Source organism: Colobus angolensis, unplaced genomic scaffold (genome assembly GCF_000951035.1).
Source record: "Colobus angolensis palliatus isolate OR3802 unplaced genomic scaffold, Cang.pa_1.0 Scaffold8, whole genome shotgun sequence".
Lineage (NCBI taxonomy): Eukaryota > Metazoa > Chordata > Mammalia > Primates > Cercopithecidae > Colobus > Colobus angolensis.
Window position 1 is genome coordinate 9,334,670 of NW_012121820.1, and position 15,098 is coordinate 9,349,767.

General features: G+C 49.4%; 1 protein-coding gene across 1 annotated transcript; it reads right to left on the minus strand.

The window, feature by feature from the left end:
* Window positions 1-478: 478 nt before the first annotated feature.
* R3HDML (R3H domain containing-like) lies at window positions 479-13,527 on the minus strand. Its single transcript, XM_011929005.1, has 5 exons — window positions 13,267-13,527; window positions 9,431-9,549; window positions 7,246-7,378; window positions 4,628-4,743; window positions 479-1,056 (listed from the first exon to the last, which is right to left on the minus strand). Exons 1-5 carry the CDS (start codon window positions 13,525-13,527, stop codon window positions 930-932), a joined length of 756 nt encoding a protein of 251 aa, XP_011784395.1. The 3' UTR covers window positions 479-929.
* Between the last annotated feature and the right edge of the window lie 1,571 nt (window positions 13,528-15,098).

A 15,098-nucleotide genomic window follows, 5' to 3' on the forward strand; every position in this document is an offset into this window, starting at 1 on the left:
ATGGAATGAATGAAAGTGGGTTTCCTTCCTTCCTTCCTTCCTTCCTTCCTTCCTTCCTTCCTCCCTCCCTCCCTCCCTCCCTTCCTTCCTTCCTTCCTTTCTTCCTTTCTTTTTTAGACAGAGTCTCGCTCTGTCCCCAGGTTGCAGTGCAGTGGCTCGGTCTGTGCTCACTGCAACCTCCGCCTCCCAGGTTCAAGCAATTCTCCTGCCTCAGCCTCCCGAGTAGCTGGGATTATAGGCGAGAGCCACCACTCCTGGCTAATTGTTGTATTTTTAGTAGAGATGGCGTTTCACTGTGTTGGCCAGGCTGGTCTCAAACTGTTGACCTCAGGTGATCCACCCGCCTCAGCCTCCCAAAATGCTGGGATTACAGGTGTGAACCGCCACACCTGGTGAAATTCCTTTCATTGGATGGACAAAGTCATTTGGGTTTGGCAAAGCCTGAGAGTTACAAAACTGACGTGCCAGGTTTTTTGATTGTTTGTTTGTTTGTTTTTAAATAGAGATGGGGTATTGCCATGCTTTCCAGGCTGTTCTCCAACTCCAGGACTCAAGCGATACTCCCACCTCAGCCTCCCAAAATGCTGGGATTATAGGTGTGAGCCATTATGCCTGGTCCTAAGGTGCCAGTTCTATGCCTTCCAGCCTTGGTTCTCTGAGAACTGAATTAATGAAAGATGCAGGACTCTTTCCCGGAGCCCCAATAAAAGAAAGATGCAACTAGGAAAGAAGGAAGGCGAGGAGGTCATTTTCTTTTGACCCATGTTGGACATTTAAGAAAGGGAATCTAGGAGGGAAGATTAAATAGGAGGTAATTCTAACTCATCTCCTTTAAAGAAGAAATTATTTCTCCACCCAGTTTTTTGAGGGCAGGACATGGAGGGTCAGGCCCAGCTGGCGGCACACCAAAGCCCAGAGAAAATTCAGAATCACGGGAGCTTGTTGGATTTCAGCCCACTGAAGCACATGTTGCTATTGCAGCTACCTTGGTAACTGGGGGGACAGGCGGAGCACGGCCTTCCCATCTTGTACGGGGCGTCGCCAATCCAATTGCCCCTGGAAGAGAAAAGGTCCCAGGGAGACAGAGGAGCATTAGGTGAGCCACCTTCACACAGATGTCCAGATCTCAGCGCTGCCACTGACCAGACCTGGGACCTGGGGCAAGTCACATCTGCAAGCCTTGGTTTATTTTTTCTTTTCTTTTTTTTTTTTTTAATTTTTGTTTTGTATTTTGTTTTTTGTTTTTGAAACAGGGTGTTGCTGTCACCCATAGCTCACTGCAGCCTTGACGTCCTGGGCTCAAGCAATCCTCTCAACTCAGCCTTCTGAGTAGCTAAGACTACAGGCACATGCCACCATGCCCAGCTAATTTTTTAATTATTTGCAGAGATGGGGGTCTCACTATACTGCTCAGGCTGGTCTGGAACTTCTGGACTCAAGCAGTCCTCCTGCCTCAGCCTCCCAAAGTGCTGAGATTACAGGCATGAGCTACTGTGCCCAACCTGTAAACCTTGGTTTCTCTTGTAAAACCAAGAGACGACCTCCTCTTTGTCTCTAAGGGATTCAGCAAAGATCACATGTATGTATGCACCTAGCACTGTGCCTGGCCAATGAGTGCCTCAGCAATGAGTGCCTCCCCTGTAAGGGGTGATTTTCTTTTCTTTTTGTTTGTTTTCTTTTGAGAGGGAGTCCCACTCTGACACCCAGTCTGGAATGCAGTGGTGCAATCTCAGCTCACTGCAGCCTCCACTTCCTGGGTTCAAGTGATTCTCATGCCTCAGCCTGCTGAGTAGCTGGGATTATAGGCGCGTGCTACCACACCTGGCTAATTTTCGTATTTTTAGTAGAGACGGGGTTTCACCATATGGCCAGGCTGGTCTCGAACTCCTGATCTCAAGTGATCTGCCCGCCTTGGTCTCCCAAAGTGTTAGGATTACAGGCATGAGCCACCGTACCCAGTCTTTTTCTCCCTCTTTCTCCTTTCGAAGCCTAAAGTTGTTCCTCTGGCCCTTGCTCGTGGCTGCCTGATAATCTCACCACTGGCCTGAGACATTCATTATCTTTGCCAAGCCCCAATGCTTTATTTTCTCACACCTTAAATGAACACAGCTTTGAGCAGAAATAGACTCTTTTTTCTCCAAACATGATTGTTGAGTGACCATGAGTGAAATCAGCTGAAGTGCTCAGAAAAACACTCACTTCTGGTTTCCTAACAGGACTCATTCGGTCATTTAGTCATTCAACAAACACTTCCGGAGCACCTATTGAACATCAGGATTTGTGCCAGCTGCTGTCAGTTCATTTTTCAAAAGGTGCTCTCAGAAGTTTGGGGGCAGGGAGAGCGGATGGTGGTGATACCTGGGATGACATGGAGTTCTTTTTTTGTTCAATTTAACCACTTAGAAAAAAGTTCTGCTTAAAAAAACAAAGGGTTGCAATCGCTGTAGTAGAAGGATATAGAAATGAAAACGGTCAGCTGGGCGCGGTGGCTCACGCCTGTGATCCCAGCACTTTGGGAGGCCGAGGCAGGCAGATCACAAGGTCAGGAGATCGAGACCATCCTGGCTAACACTGTAAAACCCATCTCTACCAAAAATACAAAAAATTAGCCAGGTGTGGTGGTGGGCACCTGTAGTCCCAGCTACTTGGGAGGCTGAAGCAGGAGAATGGCGTGAACTCGGGAGGTGGAGCTTGCAGTGAGCCAAGGTCGCGCCACTGCACTCCAACCTGGGGGACTGAGCAAGACTCCGTCTCAAAATAAATAAATAAATAAATAAAAAATAATTTGTTCTTGTTTTTGTTTTTGTTGTTATTGTTGTTTGACACACAGAGTCTTTCTCTGTTGCCCAGGCTGGAGTGCAGTGGTGCGATCTTGGCTCACTGCAATCTCCACTTCTGAGGCTCAAGCAATTCTCCTGCCTCAGCCTCTCAAGTAGCTGGGATTACAGGCACGCGCCACCACGCTCGGCTAATTTTGGTATTTTGGGTAGACATGAGGTTTCATTATGTTGGCCAGGCTGGTCTCAAATTCCTAACCTCAGGTGACTCACCCACCTCAGCCTCCCAAAGTGCTGGGATTGCAGGCGTAAGACACCGCACCCGGCCTGTTCTTGTTTTTCTATGAGAATCTGTAATGTCTGTAAGTTTCATTACGCTTGCTCCCTGTTTCCAAGAGGCTTGTATGAAGGCATCTCCTAAACTCTCTCCCACCCAGCAAACTGGAGGAGCTAAGCACACTCGTTCCTCCTTCCTTTCCTTTGGGATTTGCCTCCCTGCAGGGAGCATGTGTTCTTGGCTGTATTTTTCTTAGAGAGCTGGCCCTGTACTTGTAAGAAGGGGCCTTTGGCTGTCCAGTGTTACCTGCCACTGGATGTGTAGGTCTAATTCAGTAGTGAGATATTTGTAAGCCTACTTGGCTGGGCAGATCTAAACCACATTCTCCACTACTGACTTCAGCAACACGTCTTTCCACCTGTGTCAGTCCTGTCTATCTCCCAGTGATTCTCAAACTTGGGGAAAGGAAAAGAATTATTGGGCTGGGCAGGGTGGCTTATGCCTGTAATCCCAGCACTTTGGGAGACCTTGACAGGAGGACTGCTTGAGCCTAGGAGTTCAGGATCAGCCTGGGCAACATAGTGAGACCTCGTCTCTACAAAAAAACAAAAAAATTAGCCAGGCATTGTGGCCTGCACCTATAGTCCCAGCTACTTGAGAGGCTGAAGTGAGGGAGGGTTACTTGAGTCCAGCCAGTTGAGGCTGTAGTGAGCTGTGACTGTGCCACTGTCCTCCAGCCTGGGTGACAGAGTGAGACCTTGTCTCAAAAAAAGAAGAGAAAATAGGCTGGGCGCAGTGGCTCACTCCTGTAATCCCAGCACTTTGGGAGGTGAATGCAAGCAGATCACCTGAGGTTAGGAGTTTGAGACCAGTCTGGCCAACATGGCGAAACCCTGTCTCTAGTAAAAATACAACAATTAGCTGGGCATGGTGGCAGACGCCTGTAATCCCAGCTACTCAGGAGGCTGAGGCAGGAGAATTGCTTGAACCTGGGAAGTGGAGGCTGCAGCGAGCTGAGATCATGCCACTGCACTCCGGCCTGGCCAACAGAGCAAGGCCTCTAAAGAAAGAAAGAGAAAGGAAGGAAGGAATGAAGGAAGGACTATTAATTGACTTTTTTTTTTTGGAGACAGTTTCTCACTCTTACACAGTTTCTAACTCTTGCATAGGCTGGAGTGCAGTAGCATGATGATGGCTCACTGCAGCCTCTACCCCCGGGCCCATGTGACCCTCCTGTCTCACTCCTCCCCCAGTAGCTAGGACTACAGATAAGCACCACAACACTCAGCTAATTTTTTTTTTTTTTTTTTTAAGAGACAGGGTCTTGCCGTGTTCCCCAGGCTGATCTTGAACTCCTGGGCTCAAGGGATCTGCCCACCTTGGCTTCCCAAAGTGCTGGGATTTCAGGCATGAACCACCATGCTCGGCCTTAATAAACTCTTAAAACTACCCAAATTATATGGTATTGAGGGCACTTAGAATGAAGAAGGGATAGGGACCATATCTTTCTTTGACTTCTCAGGACCCACCCTTCTGCCCCAGGGCCCCGTTTGCCTTAGATGCGGGCACTTACTTAATGGCGTAGTTGCAGACCAGGTATGCTGCCCGATGCCAGGTGTTGCCCCAGACGCTGATGCTGCTACAGGTGTGGATGGCGCAGCCCAGCCGATTGGAGGATGCCCACACCATCTGATGAAGGACAGAGACAGTGGAGGCTGTGAGAAGGGCTCAGGGGGACCCAGGCTCCCTGGGGTTGTGCAGTTGCATTAGGTGAGGTCTTCCTGGGAGAGACAGTCTGCCTGTTCCAAGGTGTTGGGGGAGGAAAGGGGGGCATTTATATTGTAACATAACGTTTCTCAATCTTTTTTGTTTTTCTTTTAACTGCAACAGTAGGGAATAATTTTTATATTGTTACAGGTGTACAAATAGACACACATATACACACAATTTGAACAAGAATTTTATGAATCACTAGCTTTATCATGTTATCATGTGTGATATGTTTTCTTTCATTTCATACTGCACTCAGTCAAGGGCAGCTGTGAGAAGGGAGCTGGATCTGTAACTGACTGTAAACAATCAATTGAGAGAACGCACTACCTTCAGACTAGCCAATATATTTTCTTTTTTCTGACAGTCACTAATGCTTTTATTTATGTATTTATTTGGAGACAGTCTCGCGGTCACCCCGGCTGGAGTGCAGTGGTGATATCTTGGCTCACTGCAACCTCTGCCTCCCAGGTTCAAGTGATTCTCCTGCCTCAGCCTCCCGAGTAGCTGGGGCTACAGGCGTGCACCACCATGCCCAGCTAATTTTTTCTATTTTTAGTAGAGATGGGGTTTTGCCATGTTGTCCAGGCTGGTCTTGAACTCCTGACCTCAGGAGATCCACTCGCCTCAGCCTCCCAAAGTACTGGGATTACAGGTGCGAGCCACTGTGCCCAGCCATCTAATGATTTTCATAATTTGAAATAAAGTATCTGGGTTTCTTCTTTTTCTTTTCTTTTTTGGATTGTTTACCTTTTGTTTTAAGTTCAGGGGGACATGTTCAGTTTGTTACATAGGTAAACTCTTGTCACGGGGGTTTGTAAAGATTGTTTCATCACCCAGGAGTTAGGCCTAGTACTCGTTAGTTATTTTTTCTGATGCTTTCTCTCCTCCTGCCCTCCACCCTCTGACAGGCCCTCCACCCTCTGACAGGCCCCAGTGTGTGTTGCTCCCCCGTCCCGTGTCCGTGTGTTCTCATCATTTAGCTCCCACTTATGAATGAGAACATGTGGTATTTGGTTTTCTGTTCCTGCATCAGTTTGCTAAGGATAATGGCCTCCAGCTCCATCCATGTTCCTGCAAAAATACATGATTTTGTTCTTTTTTTATTAGCCAACATATTTTCTTTCTTTCTTTTTCTTTTCTTTTCTTTTTTTTTTTTTTTTGAGAAAGAATCTTGCTCTGTTGCCCAGGCTGAAGTGCAGTGGCTCACTGCAAACTCTGCCTCCTGGGTTCAAGTGATTCTCCTGCCTCAGCCTCCAGAGTAGCTGGGATTACAGGCGCCCATGAGCACACCTAGCTAATTTTTTGGATTTTTAGTAGAGATGGGGTTTCATCATGTCGGCCAGGCTGGTCTTGAACTCCTGACCTCAGGTGATCTGCCCACCTCGTCCTCCCAAAGTGCTACGATTACAGGTGTCAGCCACCACACCCGGCCAGCCAATATATTTTCTATACTTTTCTATTCATTTCCTTTTTAAATTATTATTTTTAGAGAGGTGGGTCTCACTGTCACCCAGGCTGGATTGCAGTGGTAGGATCATAGCTCACCGCAATCTCAACCTCCTGGGTTCAAGCAATCCTCCTGTCTCAGCCTCCCAAGTAGTTTGGACTAAAGGTGTACACCGTCAAGCCTCACTATTTTTTTTTTTGAGACAGAGTCTCGCTCTATTGGCCAGGCTGGAGTGCAGTAGTGCGATCTTGGCTCACTGCAACCTCTGCCTCCGGGGTTCAAGTGATTCTCCTGCCTCAGCCTCCCAAGTAGCTGAGATTACAGGCACATGCCACCATGCCTGGCTCTTTGTTTTTATTTTCAGTAGAGATGGAGTTTCACCGTGTTAGCCAGGATGGTCTCTATCTCCTGACCTCGCAATCCACCCCCTTGGCCTCCCAAAGTGCTGGGATTACAGGCATGAGCCACGTCGTCTGGTCAAGACTCATTATTTTAAAAAAGGTTTTTAGAAATGAGGTCTTGCTATGTCGCCTAAGCTGGTCTCAAACTCCTGCGTTCAGGAAATCCTGCCATCTCAGCCTCTCAAGTTACTGGGATTACAAGCGTGAGCCACTGCACCCAGTCGTTTTCTTTCTTTATATATATATAACTATTTTGAGTTTTGGGGGTGGGGATGGAGTTTTGCTTGAACCTAGGAGGTGGAGGTTGCAGTGAGCCGAGATCTCACCACTACACTCCAGCCTCAGCAACAGAGTGAGACTGTCTCAAAAAACAAACAAACAAACAAAAAACAAAAACAAAAACGATTCACCTCAGTTCAGTGTGCACACAACTTTCCAGGAATATGCTTCTTTGGTGAAAAGAAGCTCATAAAGGTCTTTGTTTGCATGCTCATATCTGCTCCACACATTCCTTTTCTTCTAAGGCAGCAGGATGTGTTATCCCAGGGTCCCCAGCCCTGACGGGAGTACCTGGGTATAGTGGGAGCAGGTGGGGCCATCGCAGTGCCAGGGGCAGTGTGGGTTACAGTCCCTTGGGGCGGGAAACAAGTAATGCCGCTTCTCCGCAGACCAGGACTTCATGAGATCCACCACGGACCGGTACCTGGGGAGGCGGGGGACACGGAAGAAGCTGGGTGAGAGGATGGAAAAGTGGCTCGGCTGCCAACTTGCTGCTGACCTTGGGTGAGTCACTTTGCTTCCTTTCCTTCATCTCAGTTTCCTATCTGGGAGCAGGAGGGTGGTGGCCCCTGCCTCACAGGCATGTTTTGAACCCTTGTGAAGTGCCTCCCTGTACCTAGCACATGGTAAGTCCTCAACAAAGCATACGTGTTACTGTCATACAGAGGGCCAGGAAGGAGGTGCATCTCAGATGGGGGAGCTTGCATTTTAGGGAAGGAAGGGCTCCTTAGACCATCTCCTAGGCCTCCGAGATGTGAGGAGAAGGCAGATACTGGTGTGACACCCTGAGATACCCTCTGCAGTCTGAAAAGCCATCTGGGGAGACCTGAGGGCTTTTTCTCTTTTTTTTTTGAGACGGAGTCTCACTCTGTTGCCCAGGCTGGAGTGCAGTGGTGTGATCTCAGCTCACTACAACCTCTGCCTTCTGGGTTCAAGCAATTCTTGTGCCTCAGCCTCCCAAGTAGCTGGGACTGCAGGTGTGCACCACCACGCCTGGCTAATTCTTATATTTTTAGTACAGACGGGGTTTCACCATGTTGGCCAGGCTGTTCTCCAACTCCTGACCACATGTGATCCGCTCGCCTCGGCCTCCCAAAGTACTGGGGTTACAGGCATGAGCCACCGCCCCCGGCCTTTGAGGGCTTTTTCTATCACACATATTTGACAGAGGCACAAATACATAAAAATATACATAAATGACTAGTGAGGGAGAAAATCTGGAAGAATGCACATCCGTAATTTACGACAGCACAGCTTCGTCTCTAACACCGCTTTCTTTCTCTCTGTGAGCCTCTCAAATGATGGCCATGGGTAGGGGTGGAGTCTGGCAGGAAGAGTTCACTGGCAGGGGAGAGGGGAAGTGAAATGGAGGCATCACCTGACGTCTGCTCTGTAGGGCTCTGAGTGACCATTCACGGCTCTCAGAGGCTGGTGCTGGTCGTGACCAGTCAAGGACATGAAAAAACGCCGACTGGGCCTTGAATTTCCACTGAGCTCACTTGAAAAGACTGGTCTTAATTCTTTCCCACTCTCCCCGGGGTGATGGCAGAATGGCGAAGATGGGAAGGTCGTTGTTTTTCTAACATCCTTATTTGGCAAAATAAAAATCTGACAATCTTGTAGCAGTTTCACAGATGTCTTTTTGCAATTTTATAGGCCTGTGAAATCCACAAGTCTGGAAAGAACTGAGCTAGGCTAACACCTTTGTTTTAGAAACAGGGACACCAAGGTTTAGAAGTTTAGAAAGTGGAAATAACTTCCCAAGGCCACCCAGGTCAGAAGATCCCCAGATTCTGACTCGGGAGTCAGAATGGCGGTGAGAAAGTCAGGCCAGAAGGGTGGGTTTGCCATTCTCAGACTTATCTTTATTTTATTTTATCCCCTTATTTTTATTTTACTTTATTGATTTATTATTATTTTTGAGACACAGTCTCACTCTGTCACTCAGGCTAGAGTGCAGTGGTGCAATCTCAGCTCACTGCAACCTCTACCTCCTGGGTTCAAGTGATTCTCCTGCCTCAGCCTCCCGAGTAGCTGGGATTACAGGCATATACCACCATGCTGGGCTAATTTTTGCATTTTTAGTTTCACCATGCTGGCCAGACTGGTCTTGAACTACTGGCCTGAAGTGATCTGCCCACCTCAGTCTCCCAAAGTGCTGGGATTAGAGGTGTGAGCCACCGTGCCCGGCCCCCTTATCCTATTTTCTGAGTCTTCCAATCCCTCCTCACTTTCCATGACGATCTGTGCACTTGTTTGTTCTCAAAACAAGACTTGCCTCAATTCAATGTATACACAATTTTGTTAGGATTTTGCCTGCCCCTCCTAACTAGAATGCAGGCTCCCTGCAAGTGGAGAGCTTGTCTGCCTTGCTCGCCACTGTATCCCAGTGTCAAGTGCAGCACCTGGTACAGAGTAAGTGTTCAATGAGTGTTTGTTGAATGACTGAGTGAAGGAAGGGCAGAGGGTCACTCACTGGCCAGAATGGATGGAGAGGTTCTGGCCCACGTATCTCATCAGCTGTGTAGGCCCATGTGCCCAGATGCACTGGGTGGCCCAGGCCTCGGCAGCCCTGGCCAGCCGCTTGTCCCAGACCTGGGGAAAGAAAGGCAATGAAATTCCCCAGGGGAATAGCCACCATCATCACAACCGTGTCCAGAGATGCACATTTACCTGGTGCCGGTTCTCCCCCATCTCCCTGGAACCCTGCAACAAACCCCCGTGACAAAGTAGAAGACTGAGGCTCAGCTCGCTGATGACTTGAAGGGCAACCATGAGTCTATACCAGAGCTGGGGTCCACACCCAGATCTCTCGACTCGGAGCTTGGGCTCTGCCCTGAGCAGGATCGAGGGTGTTCATACAGGAGTTCTCAGCAGTCCCTGGAACTGACTGAACCCAGAAGGATGAGAAAATAACTAATTCTCAAATCATATTTATAGTATTTTCTTTTTCTTCCTTTCTTTTTTTCTTTTCTTTTCTTTTTTGAGACAGGATCTCACTCTGTCACCCACGCTGGAGTGCAGTGGCGCCATCTCAGCTCACTGCAACCTCTGCCTTCTGGTTCGAGCCATCTTCCCATCTCAGCCTCCTGAGTAGCTGGGATTGCAGGCGTGTGCCACCACACCTGGCTAATTTTTGTAGACACAGGGTTTTGCCATGTTGCCCAGGCTGGTCTCCAGCTTCTGGCCTCAAACAATTCACCTGCCTCAGCCTCCCAAAGTGCTGGGATTACAGGGCACTTCGGGAAGCTGAAGCAGGTGCAGTATCTTCTAAATGTGTTTATTTTAACATTAAAAATGTTTAATTCAAAGGCTTTTTTAAATTGTGAAAATATGCATAATTTTAATATGTAAGATATCCATCTGGGCATGATGGCTCACGCCTGTAATTTCAGCACTTTTGGGAGGCTGAGGCAGGCAGATCACTTGAGGTCAGGAGTTCGAGACCATCCTGGCCAACATGGAGAAACCCCCTCTCTACTAAAAATACAAAAATTAGGCCAGGCATGGTGGCTCACACTTGTAATCCCAGCACTTTGGGAGGCCGAGGTGGGCGGATCACCTGAGGTCAGGTGTTCGAGACCAGCCTGGCCAACATAGTGAAACCCTGTCTCTACTAAAAATATAAAAATTAGCCAGGTGTGGTGGTGGGCACCTATAATCCCAGCTACTTGGGAGGCTGAGGCAGGAGAATCGCTTGAACCTGGGAGACGGAGGTTGCAGTGAGCCGAGACCGTACCATTGTACTGCAACCTGGGCAACAAGAGTGAAACTTTGTCTTAAAAAAAAAAAAAAAAAAATTAGTCAGGCGTGGTGGCATGTGCCAGTGGTCCCAGCTAGTTGGGAGGCTGAGGCACAAGAATTGCTGGAACCCAGGAGGCAGAGGTTGCAGCCAGCTGAGATCGTGCCACTGCACTCCAGCTTGGGCAACAGCAAGATTCTGTGTCAACAACAACAACAAAAATAGATATCCAAGGAGGAACAGTAGAAAGTCTCATCTCTCTCCTATACTTGTCCCCCAACCCCACCACCCTGCATGCCATCCCAAGAGGCACAGTCACCACTGCTTCTTGTGTCCTCTGTATACGGGTATATATTCTGTACCTGTACAAGCAGCTCTCTCTATATAGATACACACACACACACACACACACACACACACACACATACACATATGCAAATGGCAGCATTCTATTCTGCACCTTGCTCTTTTGTCTTAGGGATTATTCCCCATCAGTACATGGTGAATGCCCTCCTCATCCTCCTTAACAGTTTTATAACCTTCCAATGTATGAATTCCCCAAGTTTTATAACCGGAAAATATGTCAATAAAATACAAGTTCCCTTTCAGCTCTGACTTCCTGTGATTCTCTGAGATAGGATTTGTTCATTCATCAAATATCAAACAACATCTCTAGGCACTGAGGACTCAGGGTAGCAAGGCAACAAGGCCTTCAACGAGTCGCTGATCATTATAGTCCTGGTTGGTGTGAGAATGAGAAATGGGAGCCAAACTTTCTTGGGGGCAGTGAGAGAAGGGCTGCTGGGACAAAGGCTGTTGAGTTGGACAGCCTGTTCTGTGAGTAGAAGTCAGCTAGGGAGGGAGAAATGGGGCATCCAAAGAGGGGTCCAGGTACCTTCCCAGGGTTGTCTGGCCCAATCTTTTTTTTTTTTTTTTTTAGATAGAGTTTCACCCAGGCTGGCAGGATCTAGGCTTACTGCAACCTCCGCCTCCCAGGTTCAAGTGATTCTCCTGCCTCCACCTGTCAAGTAGCTTCGGATTACAGGCGCCCATCACCACACCCAGCTAATTTTTGTATTTTTAGTAGAGACTGGGTTTCACCATGTTGGCCAGGCTGGTCTGGAACTCGTGACCTCAGGTGATCCACCTGCCTCGGCCTCCCAAAGTGCTGGGATTACTGGCGTGAGCCACCGCACCCAGCCGTCTGGCCTAGTCTTTTAAGAAGAGCAGAGGAATGCTTCCCTCATGCTACAATGGGGTAAACTGAGGTGAGGAGCAGGCTAAACGTGAAACCTACATGTTCATGCCCTCCCTGGAGTCCCTGGTGAAACATCTAACCCTTTCTGCCCCATGACACCTGCAGTCATTAAACAGCTGTTGGGGCAGGTGCCACACACACACAACAGGTGCTCAGTAAATGTGCCATTTGTTTGAAAAATGGAGGGTGTTCTAGGTGCTAACAAATGAATGAACAAGTCAGTGACTCCCCTGTGCTCTAGCTGCCTGCCATCCCAGCTCCTATTCCCACCCCTCCCAACACCGTATTGCCGCCTCACATTATCTTATATATATTAATATCTTGTTGTTGATGTTTGTTTTCTTATTTCCACTAAAATGTCAGCTCCATGAAGGAAGGAGCCTTGCCCATTCTGTTCCCAGCAGTGTCCATAAGGCTTAGCACGGTGCCTGGTTCCAACTGTACTCCAAGTATAAGTCAATGGATAGGACGAAAAAGTTTTCAAGCTATCGAGTGGCATGTGTTGGTCTTTCAGGGGGCAGACTGGCAAACTCCCTAAAGACATCTCTGGGTGGGCTGGAAACCCATCTAGGCTGGTTTTGGACAATGGCCCTGGGGGAGGAGCTGTAAGAAAGAGGTTGGTGCCCTCCTCTGACTTCTTGGGGGTTGGAGTGAGAGCCACCAGCCCTGCCTCTTTGAGGGGAGACATCCCAGCTTCCTCTGCTGGTCAGCTGCTGGTTTTCCTTAGCCTGAGATTCCCCAGTACCTGTCCCCACTGCTCCAAGCCTGCCTCCAGGGGCTTGTGGAGGATGGTGTGGGTGTGTCAGTCAAACCCTCAGGGCAAAGAGACAAGAGCATGGAAAGCACCAGCCACACACCCCCTGCGGGTCCCCAGTGTGGGGAGCCAAAATTCTTGGGTAGGGGATTGTGATGGTTAACAGTTGTGGTGATGCCAGGTGGCAGCAGGCAGGCCTGGATTGAAATCCTGGCTGGGTGACCTTGGGCAAATTAATTCTCTGAGTCTCAGTTTCTTCCTCTGGAAAATGGAGATGATACTCACCTACAGTGCCTGGCTCACAAAGGCATCCCTTACATAGTAGTCCCACGCCCCTGACTCACTGGAAGAGCTGTGTAACTTCCTTAGTTTCCTCATCTGTAAAATGGGCAGATTAACTCCTGCCCTTTCCACAGGTCGACACCCAGATACTGGCTAGTGGGGCCAGGCAGGCAAATGGTCCAGCTCTTAAAAGCCAGTCATTCTAGGCCAAGATGAGTTGGCTGCATTCGCCAGAAGTGGCACTGCAGGGGGTGGGGGGCAGGCACGGGGACTCACCATGTATTCCATGTTGGCAGCAGGTGGGTACACGCTGGCCCGGATGTGGTTGTGATAATCCAGTAAGGCATTCATGTCTCTCACAGAGATGTGGCGCCTCCGGCGGTACCTGGGCACCCCCAGGCCACTCGGGAGCCGCACAGCTGTGCTCTCGGGCCGGGCTGGGGCCGGGGTAGCATTAGGCATCATCAAGGCGTTCACTGCCTGGCCAGCCCAGAAGAGCAGGCCTGCCAGGCCCACGGTGCTAGGCAGCAGGGGCATAGCTGGATGGAGGGGTCACAGGTCTGCCTCGTGCAATCAGGGTAGGTTTGTCTCCGCTTTGCTGCAATTTAGGAATTGAGAATGAGACACAGAGAAAACCCAATGGCAGAGAATGAAAGAGGTGGAGAAAAAAGACCAAAAAGGGGACAGAAAAAAAGAGTTACAGAGAAAAAAGAATGAGAAATAGAAAGATAAAGAGATAAGGGAGCACCAGACCCTGCGCGTTCTCCAGCTAGTGCTAACCCAGAGGATGCTGCCTCCTGGGAACCTGGCAGAGACCTCTGGATGCAGCTCTGGTCCAGATGCCCCGCACCCCTTCCTTTCCACCCCAGGGGACTGAGTGGGTTGGGCAAGGGGAAAAAATGCCCAGACAGTGGCTAATCCAGACATGGCCCTGGAGTGAGATGGTGCCACCACCTCAAAGCCAGGGCTCTGTCCCTCCAGCCGAGGAGACAGACAGCAGCCCTCTCCAGCCTAGACATCGTCTTCACCAATCCTGCTTGAGTGAGCTCAGTCAGTGCCCTCAGAGGGCAGGGCCCACCTTACCCCAAGGCGTATTGCAGGGTCCTTTTGTCCCTTGTTTGCTGCAATTTAGGAATTGAGAATGAGACACAGAGAAAACCCAATGGCAGGGAATGAAAGAGACAGAGAAAAAAGAGAGACCAAAAAGGGGACAGAAAAAAAGTTACAGAGAAAAAAGAATGAGAAATAGAAAGGTAAAGAGATAAGACGGAATGAGAGAGAGGCAATGATGTGGCCGGGGGAGGACAGAAATAGATAGAGAGAGAGGCAGAAACAGAAGAAGGAGCGAGAAATCAACTTAGAGAAGAGATAAAGAAGCATGAGAAACCAGGCAGGATGCTCCAACGGTGCGTACCCAGGACGGGCAGCCCGGGCGGCTTCAGGAGGCAGCCGAGGAGGCAGGGGACCTCTGCAGACACCCTCGCCCACCTGGCAGCGCAGCGACTTTAAGGGTCCCCTGGTCGCTGTTGGCATCTGACGTCCCTGGCCCCACAGCCCCCTCCCCTTCCAGCCAGGCCAGACTCCTGCAGGGAGGCTCCGCCTGCTGCTTGATGGGCTTTTTTCTCCTGCCCCCTCTCTCTCTGCTTTCACCTGAAGCGTGTAGGGCTGGGCTGGGCAAATGGTCAGGGTAGTGATGTGGCAACAGGGCAGGGATTCCAGGAAAAAATACTCATCCCCTACGGAAGATCCCAGACCCCGAGGCTTCTCTCTGCCTTCCACATCCTGACATATTAAAGCCACCTTGCATCTGGAGAGTATTTTCTGACTATTTTCCCTACAACACCCTCCAGCCTTGGAGTAGGCAGTTAATATGGCCCATCTAGTGAGCCCCTGCTATGTGCCAGGCCCAGGGTTGAGTGCTTTACACACAAGCTCAGCCAACCCTCAGAAGCAGGCACTATAGTTCCTCATTTCACAGATGAGGAAACTGAGCCCCAGAGAGGAGAAAGAACAAGCCCAAAGTCAAGCCAGCCAGTCTGCAATCACGCCAGGATTTAAATCCAGATCTGACCCCAGGCCCGGTTAGTATCTAAAAAGGATGCCCTTCC